Genomic DNA, 22,960 nt, shown 5'->3' with positions numbered 1-22,960 from the left:
TGGCTTGTGTCCAAGGCCCATATGGCCCTGCCTGTTTGTTAGACTGTAATTTTATTTTAAACAGCTTAGGTGAAACAGCACTCAGCAGAAAACAATTGCACAGAAATTCACACTGTAAGGACTAAATATAGTCTTTATTATAGAAATACCAATAATAGAAAAATAATGAGCATATCTTACGTCTCATAACAAAGTAATTTTCAGCAACCACATGTTATAGCAAGCAAGAAGCGATCACCCAGACCATCTTCACACACTCAGGAAGCTAATCTACATCTCCCTTCCTCTGTTCAACAAGAAATAACTGCTGGTTTTTAATTTGGACTTTTTTTTTTTTTGATGACGATATTTTTGTACATCAGAGAGCAACAAATGACTGAAAGCAATTAAATTTTGCTTTATAAACTCCTTGGCTGCTTGGCTAACTGTGACAGCATATACCTACGGGATGCTCTTGTATCTAACTTGGGTGTGCGAGAGACCACCGTGAGCAGTCTGCCCTGGCGTGAGCAACGGGCTGCCTGAGTGTTTTGTGCTTGGGGAAGGAGGTGACAGCATGCAGGCTGGGACTTGTCCAATGGATCCTCTGCTGCTGTAAAGCACTAACTCCACTGGACTCATCTGTCTGCATGTTGGCAGCGTGTCATGGGAACTTGCAATTGTTTTATGGGTTTAGAACACGGGCACTTCAACTTTGCCATTTAGGGCAAGCCCAGAAAGGCCTGTAGGCAGCTTCAGAAAAACAGCAAACAAATAATAGCAATAAAAAAACATAAAAATTGATCAGTTAAACATGAATCTAAGCATTGTTCAATACCAACAGTTTGATTCATGCAAGTGAGAAAAAAATGGGGAGAAAAAAGCATTAACTTTGCATCACTGGTAAATATGCCAGAGGATGTCACAAGATTAAACACAGAATTACCAACCATTGAGAACATCTTTCTAAGCTCATGTAGCTCATAAAGAGCTTTTTCAGTACAGAACATAACAAGAAAATGCTAAATTCATATCAACAAAAGTAACAAACCATACAGATCAGACAACCCAAAACCCCAAAGAACATGTGAAATAAGACTTAGTTTTGAGTTGGAAAGATGCTATTGACCACCAGTCAGAACGGCTTCGGGTCAGATTGTGTGTGGAGCTCTGATTTTAAGGCAATGCTTGTTAAAATGTCCACATGTGACAGTTTAGGACACAAGCATCAGTATTGCACGCAGGGGCTCATTTTCAACTGGAAGCACTTCCACATATATTTACCTTAAGTTGCTGTACACCTCAACAATTACATTGTTTAAAACAAAAACAAACACACAAAAAACTTTAATACCATATAAAAAAAAATCTGCTTTCTAAATAACAGTTCAATAGTATTGAAACTGTTCTCTTCTGCTTCGGAACAAATAACTCAGGAATAACCCACAGCTTCACTTCTTCATCAGATGAACAAAACTTGACATTTCACTTTGTTCAGAAGAAACAAGCAGCAGTCTCAAAATTCCCCAAATCTTTCCAGACATTCAGTTCTTAGAGACAGGAACTTGTTCCCAGCACGCAGATCTCCTGTTAACTGACTGATTTTCATAAGAGAGGAACCATGAACAGGAAGATCACCCTGATATTTAGGGAGATCCTATTAAGCCCAGGGCCTGAACAAAGACACTGAGGTCAGTGGGCTGTGTGTCCCCTAACAGGGGGAAAAAGAGGAAGAGCTAAAATAAGCTAAAGTTTTCTAAGTAATATCAACACTGCTGGAGCCTTTTACAAAATAATCATTGAAATACTGGAGCATTCAAATTATTGTGGCTGGATGCTACTTTGCCTTCTAATTGTAGTCAGTTGCCTCCCTTGCTCACAGCTGGTTCTGAGTTCTGCCTTATTCTTCTCCAAGTGCAAAAGTGCTTCAAAATTGCCTTCATCTTTCTTATTTATGGGTTCATTCAGAGTCAAAGGGAACATTTCTGCAGATTGTTAATTCCATAGCTACCTGTTACGGTGACTATGGAATGGTGCGATCGCTGAGACGTGTTTCCTGCTTGATGTGGTCCAGCACCTTCCAGGAATTCATGGAATGGAAGGATTTCTTTCCTTTCTCAATTTAAATAAGTAAACTCTCAATGGTTAAATACTAGTAAAAAATCAAAACTATTTTTAAAAATACTTAGGGCAAATTACACTCACAAGGTACTGACATCAGTTTTACCCCATGAAAATGCACTGCCATTCATAGCTGCTCAGGATTTGGGCCATTGCTTAATGGAAATCCAAATATCTTCCAGAATTTCTATGTTGTTTATTTCCAAATTAAACTAACAACAAACAAGGAATTTTTACTGATAACTTCAGTCTTTTTTTTGTTTAATGGGTGCCATTTCAAAGTCCTTTTCAAGGCAAAACTTGTACTAGTAACATTTAAGCCATTGCCCTAACCCCTAAGGAGGAAATGAGCTCTTACAGAATATTATTTTCTCTTTTATAAATGTTTTTATATATAATTTCTTATCATTTTCATGTAGTTTGCTGAACTAAGGAGATTTGTATGTGGTATGTGTGTGTACACGTGTGTTTATGTGCATACGTTTAGCTTTGTAAATGTTGTGTGACAACAGAGAACACTAGCTGAACTTAATTACTCTCATAAGCAATTACCGCTTACAAACCTTCATCATTTGCTTAGCAGGAAACAGACTACAGAGTGTTACAAATAATGTGCTTTAAAGCAACTCCAAACTATTTCCATATGAAAATCTGGCTGGTCAGCTGTAAGTGCATTGGGTAGCATTCACTCTTGGGCAGAATGTTTGCCCAAAGCCTGTGCAGGCTTTTAGTTCCCATGGAAGCCTTAAACAGAGAGCTTCGGTGGATTTCTGTTTGCTCAAGGACCTTGTGCAGGTCTCCCACAGTGCTGGCTACTTAATCCCCAGCATTTTCAGTGGCAATGGTATGTTCCCACATCAAGAGAGACCCTATTTGAGTCATCATATCTGCATGCAGAGTCACCTGCAGCTAGAAAAAAAATCTAAAAATACTGCCTTCAGTGTAAGGGTAATGTATTATCACTGTGTCCCTCTGAAAGACTTAGTAGGAAGCAACAAGAAGTTACTAATTGTAACCCTTGTATTTTAAAGGACTAGTGGGAACCTGTTTATCAATGGAAGTCATACTTACACTTGCCCTGAGCTTTCAGCAAACACAATATTCCCACAAGGCTAGCACTGAGCTCTGATTTAACAGGGTTGTCTGTAGCTGTGGACTTCTGCTCTGCTCACTGGAATGTTGTACTACTGGACTCATCTCTTCTAAGAAATCTCAATGCCATCTTTAAGAAATAGGTTCTTGCTAACTTTTTATTTTTAAGAAAAATCTAATTGATTTTGGGGATAGTGATACTGTCTGCTTTAAACTATTTTTGATCATCTGACTTAGGTGGTCTGAATTCCTCCTTTGTCAATAATATAAGGAATTTATTCTTTCAACTTTGGTCATCTGGACTACATCTAAATTAGATGCTAAGAATAGCCTAAAATACAGGGTATAAGTCCTCTCCTTCCCACCTTAATGAAATCACTCCCAGAAACATGCATTAGCTTTAAACACATGGTGTCATTTCACTTAAAAATATGCCTCCAGGGTAGCGAGACTGCCAGGTAGAAGCAAAAACTTCGGACTTCTCTACTTGCCATACACATTTGGAAGTACAAAGGCATCTCATATACGTTCGTATCCTCTATATGGCTTTTTTCTGGAAATCAGGAATGTGATGAACACGATGACCAACAGTCCCAGTATGCTCAAGCCCACAGCGACAGGAACTGCCTTCCTGTTTTTATCACGAAAACATTCTTCTTCTGAAAGTAAAAGGAGATCAAAGAACGTGTTGGAGCAGAACACCATGCTTCTAGACTATGCATCCACATTCCAGAAATTTGTGAATACAAGCTTTTCTCAAAAGTTCTCAAAAACTTTACTCACTTTACTTTGAGGAAAACCTTGGTCTGTGAACTCTAGGAATTCTTTCTGATCTACTGAAATGCAGTTCAGAAGACACTTAGAGTTTTTCAGGCTCAGACCAAGTTATAGATGTAACACTGCCGCAGTCTTTACAAAAATGTAAGCAACTTGAAACCAGTGATCATTGGTGCTTTCTTCCTCTTTAAATGATAAGCAAATCCAGACCAACAGAAGTGAAACTACAGGTCTCAAGAAACCTACAGGCAGGAGGCTGGTGATGTGCTTACTTTACAGAACCCTTCCTTCGCTGGGGATTTTGGTATCTCAAAATGTACATACACAGCAGATTTATGTAACACTGTCGTAACTATTTCACAGCCACTGGAGAATTCTTTCAGAGATGGTACCTGCTTTCTCAGCCCTTTGATTAAGAGCAAAAGTAGTTTAATTTTGTGTATGGTATTGGCTAACAGAGATTAGCCTGACCTTGAAGAGAGAGACCCTTTCTAAGCTGCCTCTGCCAGAAGTGAGGCCATACCAAAAGCCATATCTGATTTCATACATCGTAAAAATTCAAACATGAATATGAGGACCAGATGGGACTTTGACTCGTATGAGTTGTCCCAGTTCAGTTTTATCCTGTGAAAAAATCTTCATGAGAATGAGAGCACAGATTGAATTCTCAGTGTGGGTTTTAAGAACTTAAAGGAAGTTTGTAAAAAAAACCCTTCCGTATCTTAAAAAAGCTCCAGGTGCAGTTTCCCATTATATTTCTTCTAGAATAAGAAAAGCAGCCAAAATTTTGAACAAGAGAATGAGTCAGACAGAGCCAAATGGAGTCAAAAGAGAGATCTAAATTAAGAAGAATACAGGGGCAATATTTTGTAGGCATGAAGGAAGTCAGATGGCAGAAGAAGGGAATGTTTTATTAGTGCATGTAAAGGGCTGGATTGCTGATAGGCCTATCTGTCCACCTGAATTCTTGTATGAAAAATACCCTGAGAGGAAGTCACAGGAACATAAAGATGTGCTATTTGAAAGAGATTTCAGGGTACCACTGAGACCACCTCTGTTCTGTGTAGAATCTTTCATGCACCTCATAAGAAGTAAGGCAGTAAACAGAGCGCCCATACTGTGAAACATGGGAATTTCCAAGGTCACCCATCAGCCCTGAACCCCACACCCAGCCAGGTCCTGGCTGCATCCTGACAAGAAACATGGATGGCAACATCCCGTTTCCCTGTGGAAGGAAACATAGGTGTTGGTGTAGGGAAGAATCTGTGACTAGCCCCAATATATTGTGCCAGAATAGGCAATCCAGGGACTAGAGGAATCAGCACTGGTCTGTCTCTGTCTTCCCAGTGAGTAGTAATAAGCTACATTTGCCTTTCTGCAAAACAGACAAATTGCAGAAATAACCATCAGATTTAATTCTGGAACTAGGGAGCATGCCAACCATGCTCCTCCTCTGGAGCACATTTCATCATGTCTAGACACAGCTGCTCTGAGAGTATCATCCTGCATTAACAAATATCCCTTATTAGTTGGAAGTTTCACTGCTGCAGCTGTGGGATTTCATGGGTGTCAAGAACTTTTCAAAACAGCTAAGATCTGGCTATATTGAGAGCAGTGACCTTGAACTGAACTGTATTACGTATCAGGGGCTGGAAGAAGCCAGTGCAATGGTGGTGAGCACACCTCTGCTTGCTCTAGAAGAAAATGGATTGAGAGGAATAAAATGGTGGCTGTAGAGTTGAACATTTTTAATGAAAATGGGAAACAGAAGTTATTTAATGCAGGAGGGAAAGATACTCTTCTGTCTTCCCTAAGTATTAGCACCATGTTGAAAATGACTGGGAAAAGGGTAAGACAGGTTAGTCAGGTTACAATATTTGGGAAGTGGTTTATATGGTTAAAATCTAGCAGAAGGAGATACCTCAGGCTATCAGAGTGCTGACAATTAGATCTCAGAAGGTGGAAAAGGTCTGCAGATTACTTACCTTTTCCGAACTGATTACCGACAATATCAAAGGCCTGCAGCTGCATATTAATGATGAGTAGCTGGAAGGTCTTCTCCAAGCCAAAGGTTTGCTTGCTGGCACACTTAAAGGAATTCCCCAGCTTTGCTGTAAAATGCTGCTCATGTATGGCTATGTAGTAAAGTACACCTGGAGGCCATAAAGAGGAGACAGTGACAAATGGGCATGCACAGTAACACTGCTAAAACAGCCTCCTAGTGAAAGGAAATAGAAAGTTTTTGAGGACAAAAGGAAAATTTTAAAATTCTGATGAAACTGCAGCCTGGTCACTTCTCTTCCATTTTCATGACAATATTTAGGTGAATGACACATTGAAAGCCTAATAAATGCATAATTCGCAAAATTCAGTGTTTTAAAGATATGAAAGCCTATCCCACACACAGAATAGTTTGATAGGAAATTAACACAGTGAACTTTAAGCATAAAATCACTGACCTTCAGAAGGTAACTGTAATCCAGCCTCAATTGCACTGACATAGTATATGGGAGCTTTCTGAAAAAGAAGATGTATCATTATTCCTACTCCATCCCTATATTAGTGAACAAAACAATCACAATAGCGAAGTGGGCCCACACAGAAAATCCCGAAGAAACACATTTTAAAGCATCACGTTCGAGACCCATCCAACTTGCTTGGATGTATTGCTTTTTCTTTTCCAAATCCTTACTAGATAAGCTGGTGTAATGCAGGGATCTCAGATACATCACCAGTTCTGCTCAGTTCGGTGAAACAGGACCGTGCAGATGTGCTTTTGCACACACTGCTCAAGCTAGACATTAGTGTGATACTTGTGGTAACCCAAAGTAGGAGGGAGTTAAGCAAATGTTATACATTGCACAAGGCATGTCATAAGACCAGTTTAGTTTTAGCAACCTGTTTTGCTTTCATGTAAAGTTCCTACAATGCCTGCATGGGTAATCCTGCACTTAATTGCAAGCTGACCTGCAGGCTGACTGCTTGCATGACCTAAGCTGATACATTTAAAAGTACCTAGGACTCCCTGCACTGCAGTGCACTTTATGCACAGATGTCCTCTGTGTGAATAAACTGCAGAAAGCAGCCGTGCTTTGGTGTTCATTGATGTTTTGCTCTGGGAGAGGTCAGCAACAAGCAGAGAGCCAGGAGCTCATCTCTACATGCTAGCACCTCTCATTTTCTATTTTGTCTGCCAACAGCAGTCACTACAAATGAGGAATCAGCAACCTGGATGTGTCTACAGGGAAGAAATAACTGCTATTTCAACCCTGTTGACACTGTTGGTGCTGGCTGGCTTAACTCCATATGCCTACGGACTGCTGACATGGAAGGCACCTGGTACTACAGCGCAGAGCAAAATTTCCTCTGAGGGTCCTGCCTGTGTATGCTCTAAAACCTTGGTGCAACCTGAACACTGTCCTCCCCAGGACTGTCACAACATGAGAGCTGGCCTCAGGGGCTTCTACCTGCTAGCTGTGCTGGAGTATTTATGCAGCAGCCCCATTACTGGCTTTAATTCCAGGTGTGAACACACAGGGACTGGTGAGTGCAGCTGGTTGTGAAATGACAGCAGACACGAATGTCTCCTGGGCACCCACTTTTAATGTCATGCAGTTTTAAAACTGGTGGGATGGACTGTGAAAGAAGTTTAAGAAAGAAAGCGGCTCTTAGCATTGTTCCTACTTAAAGAAATACAGAGGTCAAATAACACATTTTTTTTGGCAGCTGTGTTTGGACACAGCTAATGACTTTGCTTGGGGTAAACACCTGCTCCTACTTCACGTACTGGGGGTTAGTTGCAAAATTTCCTTTTGGCGAGTTCTTTGCAAAAGGCACCCAGGAACGGTGAGTACTGAGCCAGCTCCTCACCTCCCCACAGCCACACCGTGGCCACAACCCAGCTCCTCTGTCACCCTTGAAAACCAGAAGTGCCTCCTCTGGAGCACCCCTAGTTCAAAGCCAGCACTGTAGCAGCTGGAGAGGCTGTGGGGACCAAACACATCAGAGACAGCAGCAAAAAGATTTCTTATTGCCTCACATTTCAAAGAAAGCTAAGCCGAGCCCTGGCACTCTCTTGAGGCTTATCTTGGGTGGATTGCCTGATGCTGTGCCAGTTCAGGACCTTTTTCAGGACAAGAGAGGTCAAGTAGTTCCCAAAGGTTCACATCACTCTACTTAGCACTGCTATGAGCTGGTATTTTTATGGGTACTTGAATCACCAGACTTTTTCTAAGGATCCTCATAACACAGAAAATGCCACCCTTGTTGCAGAAAGCATACATTTAAACCAAACACTCATGGTCTGAACTGATCGCTTATTTTAAAAGAGCTCCTTGATTTTTCATCTCACTTTTCCTCTGCAGCTTTTAGAAATCTTCCTGCCACAAACTAAAATCAAGACCATTATCGATCAAATCCTTTTCTCTGCTCAAGCATTAATGACCAAGTACTCAAGTGTGATACAATTTACTGGCACCTCTTGGACCTTCCATGGAAATTTACCAAATTTCCAAGGACCTGCTGGCTCCCAATTGAACTGAAGACGGTGACTGATTAACCATTTGTACTTTCCTTAATTGTCACTAATTTGAGCTTGGGACTAGGTCGTAAGATTGACATTTTAGCCTGATTAATTGAAAGGCACAGGTCAGAAGTAACGGCCAAGTGCAGCTCTATGGAGCTCCAGGACACGGCCTTACTGCAGGTTGCATTCCAAGAGTGTTCGCTGGGCTCCAACCCTTGTATTCCTCCCTGCCCATATCTGCCTGTCCATCAATGTCTTTATACATTCTCTCTTGCCCAAGGCTCCTTGCATATTTATATAAGTCTGGTACGGTGCATTTTAAGGGCACTTATCTACAATTTTGTTGTTGTAGTCCAGTTGTTTGGAATTTTTCACGCAGAAATTAGAAGAAATTAGGCCCCCTTGGCTGTGGGCAGGCTGTGGCTCCTGGGCACGTACACCCGCACAGGTTGCCCTCTGGATTTAACAACCACAGCCAGCTTTTGGCTGGGCAGTATTTATGGGAAGCAAATGACTAACTCCGCATGCATTCAGGTTGCCCCTGAGACACCGTTTTGTAAGAACAACTTGACAGCAGGAGTCAGAGCTCTCAGCACACACACCTTGTTCCTGTGCAGGCTTCCTGGGGCTCCAGTCCCAAACCCATTCTCTCTGTCCCCATCTAATGCAAGCAGCAGACCTGGCCTTCCCCCCAGCTAGACTTTTACCTCTGTAAATATGAGAGGAATATTTTGCTTAGGGCTAATCTAGACTTTGTATTGCTAGATTGCTAGCTGTAAGACCATTCTTTAGCACTCTCTACCAAAGGATCTCAGGGCGCTGTACTTACTCTTTATTACACACAAGAACCTTTCAAAATTCAGAGTTCAAACAAGCAAGGCCTGATGTAACATTGAAGGTAGCCTTGCTCTGAGCTGGGGGTTGGACCAGGTGACCTCAGGTATCTCCCAGCCTGAATTAATCATGGTTCTATGATTCTAGCCCCCTGGGAAGGATAGGAATAATAATGCCTTACACACGTGGAAAACTAGCACTGAGGTAGATGAAATGCCTTTTCCTGCAGTACACACTGTGTCACTGCGGTGGCTGGGAGAGGATCAGAGGCAGCCTGGGTTCCAGGTCCTCAAACCTAAACTCTCCTTCCCACCAAATGCAAGAATTACCTTTACAAAGACAAAGTTTATAAACCCTCCGCTGAAGGTGATGTTCAGCACGGACTGCACCGTCCCACAGCTTCCAGATATCTGCGTCGCGTTGGGGTTGACAGTCATGTACTCCATCCGCTCCTGTGGAGAGAAGAGACATTCTGAGGCTGCTTAAGGAGAGGAGGGGAAAATTGAGTATGAAACACACAGAGATTTATAAATATATTTTTTTCCAGACAAGCTCTGTGTGTCTGGATGAACAGGACAATGGCTGGTGGCTCCAGCACAGCCTAATTGCTGGCTGCCAGGGTCCTTCCCTGCTTGTAAACCAGCCCTAGCACCGAGCTGTTCCAATGCATTAAACTGGCAGAAAAGAAGAGCTTTCTGCTCATTTAGTGAACTGAAATGAGTTAGAACAGGGTTAGATGAGCGCCAGCAATAGTTTAAAGAGAGGGAGCAGTGGGAACTTGTGCCTGAGGGCAGAAGAAAGTTCAAGACAGAGGCAGGCAGTGGTTAGATTGGCTTTTGCATGGGCTGTTCCTCTGTCACCCTGTATCGCCTCCTCACAGTTCATCTCTAACTTCTGCGAACCCATGCTGTGGTCTGAAAGGAGACCTCTGAGGCCCTTAATACACTCCTCAGTTCCCTTGGTCTCAAACACGCCTAACTTTTGCAATAAAAATCTCACTGTGGTCTGGTGAAGTCAGGAATAACACTCCCTGTCTGGCTTCAAGCCAGACAAGGGGTGAAAAATACTTTCATCTATATTAGATACTCATCCCATGTTAGAAATGTTCTGATTTCAGGTAAAAATATTTGGATTTGCAATGGGGATGTCTCAAGAAGTATGAACTCCAGAGCCTGACGATGTAACCCCACATACTATATTAATGGAGGCTACAGAACTTTAACAGTGAGGGCTACAACCACCATTTCAAGTTTTCTTACATCTTTTGCTGAATTATCCTCCATGGGTCACCACCGAGAGAAGGTGGCAGCTACCCAGGTCCATGCTCTGATCCAGCCTGCCAGTTTCCGTGCTCCTAAGAACTCCACATGCCAGCATCAAGACAACCTGTCTCTGAATCCAAGTCTGTGAGTTGAAAATTTCTTGCTTTCATTGCAACTTGCAGTTTCAAGCCCTACACTGAAGTCAATTCAGTTTTTAACTAGTCTCCTATTCTGGAAAATAGAAAGAACACTGGAGCCTGTTCTGCCCTCCCAAGTATCGCTACCACAGATGCATCACTGAAATAAAAAGGCACCCATACATCCCAAAGAAATCATTATACAAGCCAAAGTAGAGCAGCTGAACTGCTGGGGCACAGAAAAGGCCTTAGTCTGGTAGCAAACCACTTTTTTATCATACAACCTAATTCTGCAAATTGCTTTGCAGGGAGCAGAATAAATTCCAGCAAATGAAGAAACAGAAATTACAAGGCTGAGCCCTGTAGTGCTTTCACCTCACCTTCTGTTTGTTTTGAACCATCAGTTGCAAACCCATCGCTGCTTTGATGCAGGTCTTGTTCCCACTGGATAGGGTGTATGTGCCAGTGGGGATGGGAGAAGGCTGTGGTGCAAGAGTGGGTCTCACCGTCACTGTACTAGATGAGATGGTTGTTTGAGTCCGCGGATGAACGGTGGTCATGTTGGTCATGGCTGTGGCTGTTGGACTTTTAGGAGTTGTTGTTTGATTTGTTGATGTTGTGGTGGGATTTATAATTTTCTTGGCTGTAGCAGTTCTGGTAGTGGTTGTCATTTGTTTCTCTGATGTTGTATTCTTCATGGTTGTGTTCGTAGCTGTGCTTGCGTGTGTTGTGGTTTGGTTGGCTGGGGCCACGGAGTATACGGTTGTGTTCTTCACAGCCCGTGTAATTGTTTCCATTGCTTGGGTTGTAGCCTGGCCAGCTGCAGTTGCGTTTGCTGCTGTTGTGGTTAGTACCATGGGAGATGTCTGGCCAGCTGCTCTTCTGGTGGCTGCTCCTGCCTGGGCTGTCACATAGAGGGCTGGTGCTGTTGTTACCTGATGCTGGCCTGTTCTCTGCGCAGTTGTTGTATGGCTCATGGAGGCTGAGCTGTTAGATTGAACCGTGGTGCCTCGATGGGGCGAAGAGTGATAAAGGGAAAGTGGCTGAGCAGAAGTAACTGTATGGTGGAAGGATGTGGTTTGTGGAGACTGCTTGGCAACCAGTGCCACTTCAGCACAGCAGGAAGAAAATGCTGCAAAAAAGCAAAAAATTGAGTAGTCTAAAACATTTGCATTTAACAGTCTTGTTGATACCTGCAACATAACTGCACTGACTTTGTTATCATCAAATGGGTGATATGATTTTGTTCTTTCTTTGGCTCCCGCCATGATAGGAGAGTACAAGCAGACATGCTGGTGGACAACCCATAATTTCTCACCACTCTCCCAGTCTTCACACCTCTGAATATAACTGTTGCAGTGGCAGCACATTGGTTCCTGGCTCCCCACGTGTTCCTTTTGCTGCTGAAGAAGCCAGAGGATGCTGGAAGTGTGAGTAGATTTTGCACAATCCCCACACAGCACATTAATTCCCTCACAGACAGTAATACAGCAAGATTTGCTAGGAGCAAATTATCAGGGTCTAAAGAAGTTTTATGGCTTATGGGTGTTGTTTTAACAGCCTGTACTGATAAAAGGAAATCTGGGTGGAACAAGTGAAGGGATGGTTGGTTACTTACAAACAAAGCATGGAGAAAAGGAATTTTTTTTTGTATTTGAAGGAAGAGAGGAAGCATAATGGTTATAATGATTCAGAACAGTCTGGGAAACCAGTCTGGGAGACAGGGAAATTCCAAAAATGTATTTATGGTGTTGTTGTAGCTATGTCAGCCTGAACCTTCAAGTTCTTCATGGGAGATACCCAAGGGGATATTCCAAATGGGGAAGATGAGCCCTCTTAGTGATGGTCTTTCAGCAACGAGAAACAAATTTCAAGGTATAACATTCAGGGGCTTTTTGGACCACAGCTAAAAATAGTCACAGCAGCAAAATTATGCTTGCATCTTATAACATTTGCAGAAACGTATCCCTTGCAGAACTGTAGAGAAAATATCTGTTTCCTAAATAAAATTAACAAAGTGAAGACAAGGTGGAAATGTACATTGTAAAAATAAATAAAGGTCACAACTATTCTGTTTGAGCCTTTGATTGTGAATATGCACCAAGACACTGAAAAGACAAGATCAAGCCAAAAGTCTCAAATCGTGGGCATAAATGTATTCCTTGATGTGCTAGTTAAACGCCTTACTGCCTAAATTAGATGGAGGACATAGATAAATTCCCATAATACAACTTGATAGAGTTGAAAAGGCACAAAAAACTTGGCAGGACAGATCCCTCAGATACTGAATTTTATCAGAAGGGACCTAAAAATGCCATAATTAATAATCATACTTTAGTTCATTTCCTCACTTTCCCCTAGACTTTACAACATCTGATGGCAAAGCTGGAAAGCAGATAACTTCTCTCCTTCTCTGTATGCTCACATCGATAGGGCCAGCGGAAAACCAGAGCAGTTGCTGTGTACCAGGTACAGGTAGTTCAATCTGAACCAGCACAATAGAGATAAAAAAAGAAGTTGCTGCAATTTTCACTCTTTTTTCCCCCTTTAAGTTCATGAAACAACCCGTATTTAAATTTCAATGCCTTAAATAGTCAGTACTTCTCAGTTTTTACCTAACCGATCTGTTTTGGTTAGTGACCAGATGACACAGTATCATATAGACATAGAGAGAAACATTATTTCCCTAATGCTTGGATGCTGCCCATAGTTTTTAAAGGAAACTTCATTTTTTCCCCTAAAGGTCATTTCAACCTAACTATTTTTCATCAGAAAAACGTTCAACCCCATGGGGTCACTGTGGGGTAAACTCCGAAGTGCCTTTGGAGTAGCCTGTGGCTTGTTTCTCACCAGGTGACATACCAGATGTCTCCTCCTACAGCTCTGCCCAGCATTTTGGAGCCTCTGCTGGGCCACAGCCATGCTGCCCGTTGGCTTGAGTCATCTTCTCAAAAGGCATTTGGCCACATGGGCTACATCTCAGCAAGCCCTCCCAGGGATGGGTAAGGATCGCTCTCTGCACCTAGTGGTCCTGGCCGTCAAAAGTGGCCACAGAGCAACAACGAAGCCCTGAATCCTGCTGTTAGTTTCCATTTATTTTTTCCTTTGTTCCTAATCTGGGCCTGGAAGCTCCTGTTTTCAAGTCATGGTGACAGGGGAGGTTTCAGGGGTGAGAGTCAATGCTAGAAAAAGCACACAACAGCTCTGCTTCCAGGCACCACAGAGGAAGAGGAGTGCTCAGTGCCATGACCTGGTAGCAAAATATCTCAGCCTGACATTCTGTAATGGGGTGGGTGGGAGAACCTCTTGCTGGGGATTTTTTTCTCCTTCTTGCTAACCACACACTCCCACTGCTCAGCAGCCCAGCAGGTTTGTTCTGCTTTACGCTGCCCGGAAGAAATGTTTGTATTTGGCTGGCAGATTTTGTAATAGTTACGGACAAAAAAACCTGACCCAGCTCCTACAGTCAGGGGAAAGGCTCTTTGGTTCAAGCTGTTGAGGAACTGGAAAAGTACCAAGATTTTCTGAGAGGTTTCAGTACTCTCCGATAGAGTTTTCTTCAAAGACAGGAGAGGTTTCTTAAACCTCCAACCCGTCAGATCTTCCTCTTTTAAATTCTGATTGTGTTTAATTTCCTACCTGTGCAGAAAGACCCGACTTTGGGGCATTAACAAAAGATCACAACAAACTAGTAAAGGCACAATCAAAAATGGATGAAGAGCAGCCAAGGAAAAAGTTCTTCCTGGCCAAAGACATCTTTGCTGACCACTGAGTTATTTCCCTGAGCCTGACCTTGCTCTCCTTTCTTGTATAGATTTTTGGGCTACTACAGCAGACTGTGGCTATAAAGCGGGTGTTGGAAAGCAGAGCAAACACGGTTGGAGCTGTTTGTGGTCGAGACCCTGTGCTGCTCCCCTGCTCTCTACGCTGCCACAGCAGAACTGGGAGGGGGACAGGGGGTGTTACTGGTGTGATCCCAGCACACTGACAGCAAAACACACCGCAGAAACCCAGTGCCCCACCAGCGAGCAAAAAGAATGTTTGCCTGTTACGGTTTCAATCTCTCTTCATCCATCCTTACCAAGTAGATTTTGTACAGCTACAGGTGCTAAGGGCTGACTTTACATGCTGGGACACATCCTTCACCAGGCTGGCTCCACAGATTTTCACAGAGCAGGACTGACCGGTGACTTTGATGTGGTTTGTTGGCAGATAAGCCCCAGCCTGCCTCAGCCTTCCCCGAACCCTCTGCCTCGCTCTTGCTTTCCTGCTCACACTCTGCACCTCGCGGTGCAGACAAATAACGACTCGGGCAACGTTTCTTTAGTTTTTCTTTTGCTTGTTTCACTCAAGACCTTCAGTCAGTTCTGCTGGCCTGGGAATTATATTTAATTAAGAAAATTTAAAAAGCCTACTTCTGATACTATTTTGAGCTGACTCTGTCACAGAGCTTATGTCACCAAAGAATACAAGGCAATTTATAAGGGAAAACATCAGACTAAGCCTACACCAGCTGCAATTAAATATAGGTATAGTTATTTCCTACCAGTGGGACTTTATTGAAAGCTCCCTTACTGTTATGAACAAGATTCCCTCAAGTTTTCAGTCCGTTAAGTGCAAAGAAATAAAAGCAGCATACTGTGTCTCTTTTTCGGAGAGAAATGCTGGTAGATGTGACTTACCACAGGCAAAGGCGAGCAAGATGAGCTGCGGCACGCTTCTTCCCATGGTCAGCACAGCTGCAAGCCCAAGAAATGCTGCTTCTCACCGTGGAGCAGGTCGAAAGGAATCGAGGTTTCCTGTGGGCTGCGAAGTTTCACTTGATGCAGAGTGCTCAGTCACGTGGGTGGAAAGGAGGTGGGGAGGGAGGGCGAGAGCGATGCTGCGCATCTGTAGGCTAACGCAGAAGGAAATAAATGATGTTTAGAAAAGAAAGTGAAAACAGAAAGGACTGCTGGGTTAGCACAGGGGAGGACATGCTCTCACTGCAACTGAGTCCTGGGGCTCTGCTGGGCCACACACAGCTTCGTGCTCCTCTCTCCAGTTTGGATAACCTGGAGCAGACAGCGGCTGTGCCCCAGTGGAGGGTTAAGACCAGTAAACCTGTACTTTCCCCCATGTTCTTTAACGAAGTAGTTTCTTTAGGGCTTAACTCCTTCTCTGAGGTTAAGGCACAGAAGGGAGAGGTGTGATCTCTGGCTGCCGACTCAGAGAGCCTGCTCAGAGACAGACAGGGCTGAGCAAAGTCCCAGAAGGGCTCTGGTCCTAGCTGGGGACTGTCGGCAGACTTTGCTGCCCAAGGACTGAGCAGGGTCAGGGTGGATCCCCGAGCTGGCTCACCGCTAGCGTTGTGTCCAACCCCACTCCCCAGCAGAACGCAGTGACTCACCTATGTCCCATGCTGTCCTCTGTGAGCCATGCCAAGCCGGGACAGGAGCCGCAGGGGCAGGTCCCGGCGTGCGGAGCCACACGCCAGAGATCTGCAGCAGAGCATTACACCTGCCCGTGTGTGCAGCCGGATTCCAGCCCTGCACCCTTACCATGCGGCCTGCTTGGTGTGGGGGAAGCAAAGCCACACACACCCCAGAAAAAGCTTAATGGCTGTAGAAAAGGGATAATAAGCTCATGGAACAGGAGAAAGGGTCTGGGATCTGGCATGGTCCTGATTCTTTTTTTTTTTTTTTTTTCTTGCATCAATATTAAAATGCAGTAACGTGACAGGGCCAATAACTTGAAAACTCAGGTGAGGTGAAGTTTGCCCCTACAAATCTGGATGCTGATTAAAATCAATTCCCATTTATTTTGCTCTCTATATTTGCAGTGTGTTTCTGCATTCTCATTTTTGCCTCCTTGCCCTTCTACATGATCCACAACATGCACTTTTATCAATTAGCCCTCCTCAATAACCCACTGGTAGCAGACATCCTGGGGTAACTACAGTACAGCTATCCTACAGCTTCCTCACCTTATGACTGCAGCATGAGCGTGTACAACTCTCACCTGTCTTGGTGAACCTTTGCACTTTCCTAAGACTCCCAGAGATTCAGGAACATGGCTAGGGGAGAGGGGCAAGGGAAAATTAAAACAACACTTTGTGCTTTTTGTGACACATGTATGTTGCACTAATTAGGTTATATTGGATGGATGGGTGGCTTTTTTTCAGCTATGCTGATGGGCCTTTACCAGTACACATTTATTTTGAACTGAAAGCTCATGTGACTTGTTGCTTCATATAGAGACACCAACCACAATGCTTTGTACTAGTTATAATTTTTATAAATTTCAAACAAAGTGTGGTTCTACATAGGTCAGAATGGCCTAATTACAGAAAGTCCATTTGCACACTTTTTTTTTTCTTCTTGTAATAAATTCATACATTCTGTCTTGACTGGAAAAAAGGACAGGTAATTCTGTGCTTTTTCCCTGTCTGATTATCTCTCATCAGCCACAATATACAAATACATCATTATCAACACCATGGAAAATATGTAAGAAAAACAAACTGTACCAATTCTCAGCTGGGGAGAGGAAATCTTAGCAGCTATTTCAGCTCCAACTGCAAGAAGAAATACACAATTTGGCTCTTTTTTTTTTCCTCCCCCTATTCTTAAATATGTCTAATCATATATGTATTAGAAACCAGGCTTTGAGTATTTTTGGAAAGGAAGCACAAGGCCTTTTTCATACCCAATCGTGTCTGAAATTTCAGAACCTAAGAAAACGATGGATAATAAAATGGCTTTTCATCACATACACAACCAGAATATAAGACACACACACACAGCTTTGTTGTGACTGGCAGGATGAGCCAGGGTTCAGACACGGTTTGGCTGAGCCGTTTCTGATGCGGACAACGATCACTGGTCTGATTCTCCATTCAGTGGGGTCTGACAATGAAAGAAGGAGAGGATCATGCCTGGGTACATTCTGGCCTGGTCTACTAAAGCAGCAAGACTGATACCATGGGAATCACCCGTCTGTCACTGCCTCTGGTAATGAAGGAGCCCATTGCCCATCCACACCCAAATGAGCAGAGGGCAGAGCTTCGAGGATCGGAAGTTTCGGCAAATTTCACAGAAGCTGGCACTGGAGCAGAGAGAGGAGATCCAAGCCAACACCTCACCCCGGAGGGCATATCTTGCTAGTGCAGACCCTCAGGGAACAGCCAGGTGGCCCGGCAGCTGGCAGGGCCTCGCTGGTCAGGAAGCAAGGGCACGGTGTTCAGCCATGTGCTGCTATGGCACAGATTTACCTTGGGCCTTGTCTTTTCTGCAGCTGAAACTTTGTGGCTACTTCTAAATGACTGCTATATTATCTCCAAACAACATTGAAATGAAATCCATATTTGGAAACCACCATTTTTAGGTCCATCTATCTGAACATGATAGTCTCAAAGACCTACATACAGAACAACTATACCTTAATGTACACATCAGCGTTGCTGGACGTTGGCAGGTAATATTCCAAACTGTACATGGAGAGTCATGGAGAGTCATTCCTTTAATTACCACCTTGCTTGACAAAAATACACTAATTAAAAGACTATCCTGTCCACTATTAAAAACAACAACAACAAAAAAGTCATCAAACCCCATTCTGTCGCATCAGCAAAGCCAGAACGTTAGTCTTTGTCAGCTGCCCTCAGACTTGTCACCAGCCTGACCTTCCATTGAAATTTATTCTTTAAAAAAGCAAAGCCAGCAGTGTCGCACTGTCTGAGGAGCACCGCAGACATCAGCCAGGCAAAGGGCTCCGGGAACTCCCCAGCAGCAGCTGCAGCATGGTCTGAGTCAGGGACATGGGGACAGAAACAGGCAGCTGCGTTTGGCTCTCTGGCTCTACAGAGAGCTCAAAGACACAACTAACTGGTGTGGGCTCCCTGCTCAGGTTCAGTGTGTCTGAGAACAGCTGTGGCACAACCAGCTCCCAAAGACCACTGAGACCTGAGTGCTGTGTCACTGCTGCACACAGCCATGGGGCAGGGAGTCACCAGCCAGCCTCAGGACATTCCTGGTGCAGGGGTAACTCAAACTTTGGTCCAGCAGGATAAAACATGAGATACTGGAGAAAAAGAAAAAAAAAGTTTTCAAAAGCAAAGTAGGAATGAGTATTGTTATAATCCAACCCATACCTTTGCAGTTATCAAATGGGTTGGTCTGCTGGGAGAGACAGGAGACACTTCTGCAGTAATCCTCTTCCCTGCTCCAGCTCCTGAGTACTCCACAGGATGCCACTGCTGAGACTCACGTACGGAACAGTGGGACACGTGAATGCTTTGCTTTCCCCGAAAGGTCCCCAGTTTTTGCATACATGCTAGAATTTAACATCAGAGTTGGACATGAGGGAAATCCAATACCTCCCATTTCACAGGGAGATACCGAGGCACCAGGGGATATAGGAGCAGCACACTGACACCCTGCACACGGCAGAGGTAGGAAAAGGACTCGCAATACCTGATTTTTAATCTCCAGTTCAAACAAAGACTTCCCACTGCCATGTCACCATTAGAATGAGATTCCTCCACAGAAACTCCAAAGTGCAGGTCTGGGTCTTCCCACAAGTGTGCAATGTCACAAATCCTAGTTTTGGCAGTTTCATATACACAGGATAACCCTTCCCCATCTCTCTCTCACACACACACACAAAAGCTTACTATACTTACTTACTAATGTGCAATCAAAGCTCCCTTCCCTGTTCCTCTCCTGTGCATAGGGCAGGGGTAGACAGGAGCACTGTTATCAGGCCATGCAAAAATTACTGAAAGTAATATAGAAACCAAAGTGAAGTAATTTTATGGAGAGGATTAAATAATTGCACTACAAGAAAATGTCACTGCACGTTTCCTTGGGGGACTGAAAGGAGTCAGTTCTTCCCTCAAGGTGCTCATAACTTCAGCAGATTTTAGCAGGAATCATGTTCCTGGGAGCCTACATGTCATTTTTAAGGTAAATGACCAGCACAAAATGTACAAGCTCTTATCTCTGTAGGACAAAATTAGCTACCAAAAAGTTACAGTCCTTTTGTCACGAACAGAAAACGTCAGAAACCAGAGTTTAGAAATTGAGGGTTAGAAGAACATTATTCATGGGGATTCACCACCACAGTGCAACTCATAATTAACCAATAAGCCTTCACAGGCAAACAAAATCTGAATAAGCCTTTACCTACCTACTTCAAAGCTTTCTTGAATGGGACTATCTACTTGCTTCGCAGCTATCCTGACTCACACACTACGATATTTGCAATACCAGCCTTCACTGAGACGCAAAGAAAAACATTCAGGTCCCTGCAAAGAAGATAGCAAACACGTTACAGACTCCTACTGTTTTGCTAAGAGGCTCAGTTACTAAAGAGTGTTATTTGGTTTTGCTTTCTCTCCATTTTTAGTGATCTTGTCCCCTTTATTATTTACATAGAGCATCACTGTTCTCAGAGATAAACAAAAAATCTCTAATTTCAAAAGCCAATCACTTAGTTTTGAGCTTCCAGGGTCATTTTTTCCAGTCTGATCTTTACCTGTTTGCAACCTTAGTCAATACTATTTTTTACTAAAGTATTAGCAGCTTTTGTGGGACCTAAGACCCAATTATCATCAAAATGCTTTCACACCTTAACAGCTGCTCTAAATGAGCTAATGGCTTGTATAGGAATAATAAAATCTGTAATCACTTTATATTGTACATTACATCCTTATGTGGCAGAGATTTGGTACAGTCCTTTAACCAAATGTCCTGGAAATAAGTATTTAACTACAACACTTTATCCGCTCATTGGAGCATCTAATGCTCACTGTCTATTTGTGATGCTTAAGTATATTCCATGTGGGGAATGAAATGTTCCTACTCCATAGCCCAGCACACAAAAAAAGCATGCAGTCTACTCAAACATATGACATTAAATGGCATTCAATTGAATTCTCAGCACCAAATGCAAAGGATTGTGAACCAGCAACCACAGACTGCAGAGGGGGCAAAGGAATGACTTCTATTATATAAAGAGTTAAACATGTTCTCTGTCACAGTAACTGTCACGCATCCTTGCCTCCTGGCTAAGCACTGCACCTCCACATCATGGCCAGGAGTTGCCATCTGCATCATCCCAAAATAATGCTGTCTGCAGCAAGTTGTTCACTGTGCCATTGCAAAAGTAGTCAAGTCATTGCTGCACGAAGCCTCTCTGATGGTCCAAGTCAGAAGTTTCCTTACCACAGCCAACCTAAAATGTGATGGTTTTGGTGTTTACCATCAGCGAAAAGGGCACATTTGTGATGTATCAGCTGGAATTAAGGAGGGCGGGGAAGGCACAGCCACTGAGGCAAGCAAATGGAAAAACCTCCAGGCGACCCCATAGTAGAGCAAGAACTCAAATCCATGTATGTGTCCCTCTGCAGTAACTCGGTGTTCAAGCAAAGTTGCCAAAAGGTGCGTGCATAGTAACTCTCCAGCTCTGCTGTCGACCTAATTTAGGCCACATCTTCTGAAACAGTTTGATAAAAAATGCAAGAAGCATTTTTCTCCTCTAATACTGATGGTGGGTTTTGACGCTGTCTGGATGTTCATGTTCCCTTTAGGTTTGTTTTTCCCAGCTTGCCAGGTGCGCATCGTGGTTCTCATTTGTTCATGCTGATGAAGTTTCAGAGAATTATGAAGCTCAGAGCTTGTGAGAAAGGCAACTTTGATCCAGTGTCCACCCAAAATAAACAAAGAGATGGATAGGGTCCTGAGGAAGGCTGGTCCTACCATTCAGCTGCCAGCCCTCTGTTCTGCTGGGAAGCTTTTGGTCACCTCACTCTCCTTGGTGTCTGACTCTACTGAGGCCGTGCTGCAGGAATCATTGTACATGTCTGAAAAGGAGGACATGGGCATTGTCACTACAACACGTCTAAAGGATTTCCCATCTACAGTCTTGAGGTTGATTGTTAAAAGCCTGAAATAAAATAAAAAAATAAGTAAAATAATCACAATTCTACTGTTCTCCTATTCCCTTCACTAAAAAAAAAAAGGGCACAGGATGTTCTTTTGGCAAGTAATTAACTGTAATGTGTATGGTTTTGGTTTTCTTTTAAAGCATCAGACATGCTAACGTAATCAGGCACTGAGGTTGCTGACAGAACTGACCTGTTGTGCAGGTGGAGGAGCAGCAATTACCAAACTCCCTTTAAACCACAGCAAAGAATTCTGTTAACTTTCAAGAAGGGTTTTCTCCACTTTAATGAACTGACCAAAACCACCACCAACAAAACCAAACCAAACAAAAAACAACAACAAAGGAAACTAATAACTCAGAATAAATAGCTGCTGGCAGCTCTCTATTGCAGGTCCCCAGAGAGTGGCTGTGCCAGATTTTGCTTTGTTCTGTTACCAGCAGAAAACCAGGGCACATTTTAGTAAATTATGCTTATGGATGGGCAAAACTTAATCTAAAATTTTAAACCTTTGATCTGCAGAGTTGCTGAGATACAGCTTTTCCAGTGCAACCTGTTTGAGTGTTAGATCAGAACAAAAGCTGAAGGAGAAAGAATGACTTTTAGTGCTGGTTTGGGTGAGATCTCACCATAGCAGCCCTTCCTCCGGCCTTTGCAGACAGCAGTGAAATATCATGAAAGCATCAATAGTTGATGAGATTTTAACATTTTCAAACCTAGACCAAACAGCCCTGACGCTGATCTAAATCCAAATGGTACCTGTGTTAGGATGAAAGCTATGCCACAGTTGCAACATACCCGGCCATGTAACACACTTGGATTAGCTGTAAAGTGGCTAGCCCAGGTACTGGTAGCCACAGCAATTTGGTGGAAAATTCAAATTCCACCTGAGAATGGGAAAACAGTTAGACCAAGGTAAGTTGTTGTGCCTAGCTAGCTCTGACACCTCAAGCACCAAATTTCAGGCTAGCTCAGCTGTGTCACCAGAAACCGCAGCACAGACATACACTCAGGCTGAATATAGAAAGTGCACTTTTTATTACATCCTTTTTCAACAGATGTACACACACACACAGAGAAAAGATTTTAAATACCAGTAAAACATTTCCTCTGTTACCTGCATTGCTGTTCTTAATTATGTTGTTACTGTCCCCCTCTGCTGGCTGCAATATACTGGAAGGAACCCATTCACTTTTCTCAGAGACCAGTTTCTTCACTAACCTGAAACTCAGAGAACAGTCAGTGCATTTCCTTACGTTCTCTTTCCCTCAGTTGTGTTTCTTAGAGGTGTATGTTGGACAGCTATTTC

The 22,960-nt window shown here is 43.3% G+C and overlaps 2 protein-coding genes across 14 annotated transcripts in view; both read right to left on the bottom strand.

Moving 5' to 3' along the window:
- Nucleotides 1-106: 106 nt before the first annotated feature.
- On the bottom strand, nucleotides 107-16,782 carry LAMP3 (lysosomal associated membrane protein 3). The gene is made up of 7 exons (XM_083848440.1): nucleotides 16,117-16,782; nucleotides 15,410-15,624; nucleotides 11,108-11,859; nucleotides 9,658-9,780; nucleotides 6,429-6,486; nucleotides 5,955-6,122; nucleotides 107-3,851 (listed from the first exon to the last, which is right to left on the bottom strand). The coding sequence occupies exons 2-7, from the start codon at nucleotides 15,453-15,455 to the stop codon at nucleotides 3,712-3,714; spliced, it is 1,287 nt and encodes a 428-aa protein (XP_083704566.1). The 5' UTR covers nucleotides 15,456-15,624; nucleotides 16,117-16,782; the 3' UTR covers nucleotides 107-3,711.
- Nucleotides 16,783-16,987: 205 nt separating this feature from the next.
- MCF2L2 (MCF.2 cell line derived transforming sequence-like 2) overlaps nucleotides 16,988-22,960 on the bottom strand; it is a 159,747-nt gene continuing 153,774 nt past the window's right edge. For 9 of the 13 annotated variants that reach the window (XM_083848405.1, XM_083848398.1, XM_083848407.1 and 6 more), the window contains 2 exons: nucleotides 22,769-22,878; nucleotides 16,988-21,570 (listed from right to left, as the gene is read on the bottom strand). In XM_083848405.1, the coding sequence (XP_083704531.1) occupies nucleotides 21,470-21,570; nucleotides 22,769-22,878 (211 nt within the window). In that variant the 3' untranslated portion in view covers nucleotides 16,988-21,469. Of the gene's footprint in view, nucleotides 21,654-22,768; nucleotides 22,879-22,960 lie in introns of all 13 variants that reach the window. The other 4 variants (XM_083848403.1, XM_083848406.1, XM_083848408.1 and 1 more) reach the window with 4 other exon arrangements.

This window comes from Anser anser (assembly GCF_964211835.1).
Source record: "Anser anser genome assembly, chromosome: 9".
Classification (NCBI taxonomy): Eukaryota; Metazoa; Chordata; class Aves; order Anseriformes; family Anatidae; genus Anser; species Anser anser.
Note: the sequence above shows the minus strand (reverse complement) of the source record. Positions and strands in the feature narration are given on the sequence as shown.

What these genes read in the sequence shown, in the direction of transcription:
- LAMP3 (XM_083848440.1), bottom strand. Translation starts at nt 15,455, where the DNA reads ATGGGAAGAAGCGTGCCGCAGCTCATCTTGCTCGCCTTTGCCTGTG. An exon ending in CTTGCTCGCCTTTGCCTGTG is followed by an intron (nt 11,860 to 15,409) that starts GTAAGTCACATC and finishes GCTTTTTTGCAG; the next exon opens with CATTTTCTTCCTGCTGTGCT. An exon ending in TAAACTTTGTCTTTGTAAAG is followed by an intron (nt 6,487 to 9,657) that starts GTAATTCTTGCA and finishes CTTCTTTTTCAG; the next exon opens with AAAGCTCCCATATACTATGT.